Source organism: Aotus nancymaae, unplaced genomic scaffold (genome assembly GCF_030222135.1).
Source record: "Aotus nancymaae isolate 86718 unplaced genomic scaffold, 86718_ANA_hifiasm-v0.15.2.pri h1tg000020l, whole genome shotgun sequence".
NCBI classification, from domain to species: domain Eukaryota; kingdom Metazoa; phylum Chordata; class Mammalia; order Primates; family Aotidae; genus Aotus; species Aotus nancymaae.
Window position 1 is genome coordinate 63,437,785 of NW_026988432.1, and position 8,221 is coordinate 63,446,005.

At 45.5% G+C, this 8,221-nt stretch overlaps 1 protein-coding gene across 1 annotated transcript in view; it reads right to left on the reverse strand.

Annotated features, from left to right (window-relative positions):
- Window positions 1–4,848, reverse strand: part of LOC135276027 (laminin subunit alpha-1-like) — a 62,147-nt gene extending 57,299 nt beyond the window's left edge. The window contains exons 1-3 of the mRNA XM_064378948.1: window positions 4,722–4,848; window positions 3,645–3,767; window positions 761–859 (exon numbers count right to left, since the gene is read on the reverse strand). Coding sequence (XP_064235018.1) covers window positions 761–859; window positions 3,645–3,767; window positions 4,722–4,848 — 349 coding nt within the window. The remainder of the gene's footprint in view (window positions 1–760; window positions 860–3,644; window positions 3,768–4,721) is intronic.
- Window positions 4,849–8,221: the final 3,373 nt, after the last annotated feature.

Sequence of the window (8,221 nt, forward strand, 5' to 3'; positions counted from 1 at the left end):
GGTGATTGGATAAATAAAATGTGGTGTAACTACATATTGGAATACTATTCAGCAATGAAGTAGAACACTATTGATACATGCCACAACATAGATGAACCTAGGAAATACTAAGTGAAAGAAGTAGACACAAAAGATTCCATTTTGGTCAGGAGTGGTGGCTCACGCCTGTAATCCCAGCACTTTGGGAAGCCAAGGCAGGCAGATCACTTGAGGTCAGGAGTTCCAGACTACCCTGGCCAACATGGTAAAACCCTGCCTCTACTAAAAATACAACAATTAGGCTGAGCATGGTGGCTCACACCTGTAATCCCAGCTGCTCGGGAGGCTGAGGCAGGAGAAGAGCTTGAACCCGAGAGGTGGAGGTTGCAGTGAGCCGAGATCACCACTGCACTCCAGACTGGGCGACAGAACTGGAGTGGGACAGACCTGGACTCAGTCTCAAAAAAAAAAAAAAAAAGACTCCATTTTGTATGACTCCATGTATGTGAAATTTCCAGAAAAGGCACTTCTCAAAGTACAGAAAGCAGATGATTGCTGGGGGCCAGAGTAAGGGTGGGAGCAGGGGCTGGACACAAATGAGAATGATGACACTTTCTGCAGTCTTGGAAGTGTTCACACCAGATTGTGGTGACAACTGTACAGCACTCTAAATTTACTAAAAACATTAAACTGTACACTTAAAACTGGCAGAAGTTTAGGGTATATAATTATACTACAATGAAACTGTTAAAACAGAGATTCTCCTCACTCTTGTAAGTACCTGGTGTAAATTTATGAATCCTGAAACTCACATCCTGAAGGAAGGTGATGGAACCTAAGGCTTGATCCCTGAAATGTCCTGTATCCAGCATTAGGAAGGCTGCCAATCACCAAGAGAGAAGTCTGAATACCCAAAAAGACAGAAAGCTGTGACTATCAGTTTGAAGGATATGGCCTAGAACTTGTTATGCATCTGCATGCTAGTCACTGCTGTATGTTCATAACATGTACTGTGGAAGTTCGTGTTGGATCCAAGTTATTCTCCTGTGATTGTCTATGTGGTCAGATTGTAGGGACTAACCAATCCTCATGTACCTCCATCTTCCTCAGTGGCGTCCATCATCCACCAAAAAGTGGATACACATTTTATTTATATTTTCATTTTTAGAGATGTGGTCTCACCCTGTTGCCCAGGCTGGAATACAGTGGTGCAATCACAGGTTACTGCAGACTCGACCTCTTGGGCTCAAGTGATTCTCCTGCCTTAGCCTCCTAAGTAGCTGGGGTTATCTGTGCATGCCACCACATCTGGCTAATTGCTATTTTTCTGTAGGGATGGGGGTCGCCCAGGCTGGTCTCGAACTCCTGGGCTCAAGGGATCTTCCTGCCTTGGCCTCTCAAAGTGCTGCAATTATAGGTGTGAGCCACCACATCTGGCCCCTACAACAGCAACCAAAGAACTGTTTATTTTCTTTATTAGCTGATTCCTTCAAATATTATTTTGGAGTTATTTTAATATTGAATTTGATTCCCTTTAGAGAAAGCCATCTTATACACACATTTTCAGGGAAAGTTTGATTATCTAAAATGAGGCCCATTTAAATTCAGTCAATTATAATAATTAAAACTAAACCAACAAAGTTAGAAACCACTGAAGACACAGGAGATGTTATGCTCATATTTCTAAAGAGAATGGGCCATTCTTTCGTTCAGTAATAAGTGATTTTTATCAAACAAAAATCCATCTGTGACATAAATTCTGTATGCCTTTGTTCTGTTCCTGAGAGGAGGAGGATGTCTTAGCCCAGAACGCCTGGAGGAGAACAGCTGTTCTCTCACTTAAAGAAAGTCCTTTAAAGCCATGCAGGTAGAGTTCCCTTAAAAAAAAAACTACTATATGTAAAAATATCACTACTCAGCAAATGCCAACAAGTCTGCAGTCACACAGAGTATTTTGGAAGTGATATTCTTTAAAAGGAGACTCCATGCAGTAGAAACATACTGTTTAATTAGAATTATCCTTCTGTTGACAATGATACTATCATACAGAAATAAGTGGAGTGATATAGGTGTTTGAGACCTTCAGAAATAGAAATCTCTCCCAAATCTGAACTGAGGAACATACTTAGTAGGATTCCTGGAATTTCTCATGCTTCACTCCTAGCAATGGGGTCTGGAGTACAAGGCCCACCTGTCACCTCTATGGCACTTTCTAGAAACTCAACAAATACTTGTTGACTACATGTGTTGATGCATTTCTGGCTTGAGATGCTTAGAGGTCAGTGGCTCTAAATCTAGAAATAAGTTTTTGTTGAATATAATTTAAGTTTAAAGGCTGAATGGAATACTCATCTTCTGTAAATAATCCCATTACAAAAAATGTAATCCATTTCTCCTTTGTATTGATTGGGTAGATAAGAACATGCCAAATTAATAATGTCCGAACATGCCAAATTAATAATGTCTTCAAGTCATCAGGGTCCTCCTGGCTACCAGATTCTGTGGATTTTCTGTATCCATATTTGGACTCCGCTCATGAGTGCAGAGAATGTCTGAACTTCTTGTTTCTGCTGCTAGCTTGCTCCTGACCATGTACTCTGGTATAGAATGTGAGCAGAGGCCTTGGTTCCAAAAAGGTCTGTCCATTCTCTTTCTTAGTCTGATTACCTGGATTTTTCCTTATTCCCTGTCTTTAAATCCTGCCTGAAGCCAAGCGCCGGGGCTCACACCCGTAATCCCAGAACTTTGGGAGGTCGAGGTGGGTGGATCCCCTGAGGTCAGGAGTTTGAGACCAGTCTGGCCAACATGATGAACCACCATCTCTACTAAAAATACAAAAAAAAATTAGCCAGGCATGGTGGTGGGCGCCTGTAGTCCCAGATACTTGGGAGGCTGAGGCAGAAGAATCGCTTGAACCCAGGAGGTAGACATTTCAGTGAGCCAAGATTGCACCACTGCACTCCAGCCTGGGTGACAGAGCAAGACTCCATCCCCCATCCCCCCAAAAAAATCCTGCCTGTGTGACCCACTGAGGTCTCCTAGCCTTCTGGAGCCAGCCCCTGCCCTTCCCCAGGAGATCATCACTCTGCTTCCTCACTAGGGACTTCCCTAACCCCCTCTGCACATCTCTCTGGTCTCAAAACAATACCCACTATTAATAGATTTCCATTGTTTGTCTGTATTGGAATCTGTTCATTCAACAAGTATTTACAGAGTCTACATTGTATGTCAGGCACTGTGCTAGGTGTTAGAAATATAGGCAAAACTCTCAGCCCTTAAGGAGAGACAGGCAAGTCAACAAATAGTTGCAAAATGAGGTACTAGTCAGATGTACAGAGAAATTGTTATGGAAACAATTAGGAGAATGACAGCCTGGAATAAGTCAGAGTGCCACAGGTGAAATAAACGTCACATTATCCACCAGTAATGTGGATCTGATGGAACCACAGATATCACAGAATGGCCAAGATGTGGTTAGCAGTGGTGTGGAGAGGTCTGAGCAGGGTCAGATCACAAAGGGCCTTGGAAGTCCCACTCAGTAGAGACTAAGATGCCATTAAAGCAGTTCAACAGGGATGGGATGACAGGTCAGCCTCACAGTCCATTAACTCAGGGGAACTTCCAATGCCAACAGCTTTCTGGGCTCTCCCAAACTGTTACATTACGGGCTACATTACAACATCCCAGCACGTGCAGCTGGACTGGTCCTTCCAGAAGAACCTGTTCCACACCTAGGCCCAGGTTCTCGTCCTGCTCTGTTGGGGTTAGTGCAATATCTCTCCAAGTGCCTGCAACAGGGAAGCCAGGTAGGCAGCTGGTCTGTAAGTCAGTATAGGCGGATGTGTAGGAGGGGTGTGTGCATGCATGTATGTCTGTGAGTGACAGGGATGCAGAAAGGAAAATGGCTCTTATTTTGTTGGGTGGAAGAGGAATAATAAGCCAAATATTGAGGAAAACTTCTGAAGCAGGCCAGGAAAGCAAATGCATAATGAACCATCAATTAAAGACAAGAGCATGCCAGGTGCAGTGGCTCACGCCTGTAAGCCCAGCACTGTGGGAGGCCGAGGTGGGTGGATCAACTAAAGTCAGGAGCTCAAGATCAGCCTAACCAACATGGTGAAACCCAATCCCCGCAAAAATACAAAAATTAGCCAAGCATGATGGCTGGTGCCTGTAGTCCAGCTACTTGGGAGGCTGAGGCAGGAGAATCACTTGAACCTGGGAGGTGGAGGTTACAGTGAGCCAAGATCATGCCACTGCACTCCAGCCTGGGTGACAGAGTGACACTCCACCTAAATAAATAAATAAATATAAAAAGACAAGAGCAGAAGAGGACAGGAGCAGTAGGTGAATAAAGACAGCTAGACTCTGGAGTCATGAGACGTGAGAAGGTGCAAGGGAGATCAGCAGGTTGCATCAGGGGAGAAGGTGGGGCCTGGATAATCTCAGAAAAGCCTGCTGTGACCTGTTCATTTAAAGGTGCTGAGAAAGAAGGGATGTGGCACAGAATAATGCCTGAATATGCAAGACACTTATTAAATTTTGGATGAATTCATTAAAGAATGAACAATTCAGTGCAACACCAGATCGATCAACACCCAATTCTGCAACAACAGACTTTATCCTCAAACATGAGGACTCTAATTGTCATATTTGACCAGGAGTATTTTTCAAAGAAAGAAGGGTCTTGGTGAATAAGTAAGTCAGCAAAGCAAGACTAAACTGTGGAGAAGCCCATTTACACACGAGCATGACAATGAAGCATGAAGTGAGAACTTTCCGAGTGAAAAACACCATACAAGGGACAATGAGGACACAGAAGAAACTGGCTTTCCCTGAGCCACTTCGCTGATCCGACATGGGCTCCATCTAAGCGCAGGGGTTGCTCACAGCTCTGAGGTGTGTGGGTGCTGTTATCCCCACTTCACAGAGCTGTGGGAATATCTGCAAACAGACATGAAATGAGGAGAGTCACTTGGGGCCTGAGTATTCCCACATCCGTTATGTACAGAGAACTAGCCTGTGGTCTGCGGCAGGCAAGGCAGGATCAATGCTACAACTTGCACCCTACAGACAAGAGAGGGGTGGTTGCAGATCCTGCCTCCTTGCATTGCTGCATAAACTGCATTAACCAACAAAGTTTATAATGTTAACTGAGTCGTTCTCAACCCTGTCTGTGCAGTGGAATCAACTGGGAAGTTTTTTGGTTTTTTTTAGGTGGAGTCTTGCTTTGTCGCCAGTTGCCAGGCTGGAGTGCAGCGGCGCGATCTCAGCTCACTGCAACTTCCACCTCCCGGGTTCAAGCAATTCTCCTGACTCAGCCTCCTGAGTAGCTGGGTCTACAGGCACACACTACCACGCCCAGCTAATTTTTGTATTTTTAGTAGGGAGAGGGTTTCACCATGTTGGCCAGGATGGTCTCGATCTCTTGACCTCATGATCTGCCTGCCTCAGCCTCCCAAAGTGCTGGGATTACAGGCATGAGCCACCATGCCTGGCCAAAAGTGTTTTTAAAATGCAAATGATAGGACCCCCATCCCAGACAGGACATATAATCCCTAGGGGTAAGACCTGGGTATTGGTATTATTGAAATTTAATGTGCAGCCCAGAGAGGGAACTTCCATGTCACCATTTGAGTCTGCTCTTCTGACAGACACAGAAGGGCTGGCCAAGCAGATGAATCTGAGTTCTCCATGGAGAAAAGGAAGCCTAAGGGAAACAGCCATTCACCAACAGTGGCATCTGGTGTAGAAGCTGACCCCGCTCCTCCAATAATGCAGCCAGTGAGTGCTGCACGAGTCTGCCCCTCCTCCCCTGCCTCCCTCTGCCCAAGACCTGGCCTACTCATTTCACTCCTAACTTACATGAACATGAGCAAGCAGAACATAGATGGAATGTCCACTCCTGTGACTTTAACTCCTTACCTCCTTCCTCGATCATAATTTCTTATGGAGAAAATTCCTTTTGATATACGTACTTTTCAGTTCCTTGGACTTCAAAAGCAAATACACCAAGAATGTCAAGAAGTGCTGTGGATTCACAGCGAGGAAGGCAGCCGAGAACAGGGTTCTCCAGACACACTACCTCTGAACATCATTGACCCGGGGCCTGGAAGAGTGGAGGTCCCAACATGTCTTCAATGCATGGATGAATGAGCGAATACATGAATGAGCAAGTGCATGAAAAAAGTTTTAAAAACTGAATACAAATGACAATAATTCTATAAGGAAATACTATTCTCCTCTCCAATGAGGTGTTAACTCTCTAAAATACTAACTTACGGCCAGTCAAGGTGGCTCACGCCTGTAATTCCAGCACTTTGGGAGGCTAAGGCAGGCGGATCACGAAGTCAGGAGTTCCAGACAAGCCTGGCCAACACAGTGAAACCCTGTCTCTACTAAACATACAAAAATTAACCAGGTGTGGTGGCATGTGCCTTTAGTCCCAGCTACTTGGGAGGCTAAAGCAGAAGAATCGCTTGAACCCGGGAGGTGGAGGTTGCAGTGAGCTGAGATCACGCCACTGTACTCCAGCATTCCAGTCTGGGTGACAGAGTAAGACTCTCAATCAATCAGTCAATCAATGCTAACTCCCAGCTGGGCACAGTGGCTCATACCTGTAATCCCGCCACTTTGGGAGGCTGAAGCAGGCAGATCACTTGAGGTCAGGAGTTCAAGACCAGCCTGCCATCATGGTGAAACCCTGTCTCTACTAAAAATACAAAAATTAGCTGGGTGTGGTGGCAGGAAGGAGGCTAAGGCAAGAGAATCGCTCGAACCCGGTAGGCAGACGTTGGAGCCAAGATTGTGCCGCTGCACTCCAACCTGGGTGACATAGCGAGGCTTCGTCTCGAGAAAAAAAAAATGCTAACTCCCTTTTAAAGCAAAACGCTGGGAGTTTCCAAAAGCATTCACATGTGGATGCATTATCTCCAATTCTCCCCACTCTAAACTCCTAGAAGGAACAAAAGTATGCCCCCGAAGCCAGGGGTGAAGTGCTAAAGGGTCGGAAAAACTTATTTTGTACAAAAGCAAAGGTAGAGGCCGGACTCAGTGGCTCACACCTGTAATCCCAGCACTTTGGAAGGCCAAGGAAGGCAGATCATGAGGTCAGGAGATCGAGACCAACCTGGCCAACATGGTGAAACTCCGTCTCTACTAAAAGTACAAAAAAATTAGCTGGGTGTGGTGGCACACACCTGTAGTCCCAGCTACTCGGGAGGCTGAGGCAGTAGAATTGCTTGAACCCAGGAGGCAGAGAATGCAGTGAGCCGAGATCACGCCACTGCACTGCAGCCTGGGCAACAGTGTGAGACTCTGTCTCAAAAAAAAAAGCAAAGGTAGAAATGGCAGAGTTGGAGATTCAGATAAAAGGGCTGAGAAGACAGACTGTGGATTTTGAGGGGTGGGGAAAGAGTGCTAGCCCACCACAGGACACAGCTGCAGGGACAGAAAGCAAGCAGTGTCAAGAAGAGTTCTGGAAACAACTATTTAAACTAGAAACTCAAAAGGTCTGCTTGAAGACCAACTGGAAAGGCCCTTGTACCTCTGGATACAATATGAGAAAAGGTTTTTTGAAACACAGATTTTGGTTCCTACACAGATCAAATGAACTGCAATCTATTTGATTGGATGGCACAAAATCTAAGAGGCTGAAGGACCTCCTACCCAGAGAGGGGCCAGGGCTGGGGTTGTTATCCAGAGTCCGGGACTGGCTTCATAGTTGCTCAGGCAACCTGACTACCTGTGGGGAATTTCTCAGTGTAACTGCCCTCCCACTATTAAAGACCAGGTTTTAACAGTAGAACCACCCTGGAATTGTTTGTGTAATTCAAAGAAATGCTGGGACCGAAGGTTTTGATCTTCAAAACAGAAATGTCCCTTCTTTTTGATATTGGCTCATGGCGTTCTCCATGCCATTCAAAAGAGGACCAGATGGCAACTCTGGCTGGGTGGGAACCCCAATTTATCACAAAATACAACCCAGATTCAGAAGTGAGACAGTGAAAACAGGCCGTCACATTGACGCTATCCTAGGGTTGGTATGTTGCAGCCTGTGTATGAGTGGTCGGGTTAGATTTTAGGTGGGAAACGGGAGTACATTTCAGGTGAGAGAGTCATGTAACAAAATCACACAGCTGCAAGTCAATATACCACGTGCAGTTAGACAGGAAGGAGATCCCTGCAATAGAAGCTAATAGTTCAGCTACAGAAAGATGTGGAGAAGGGCAGGGTAGCTGTG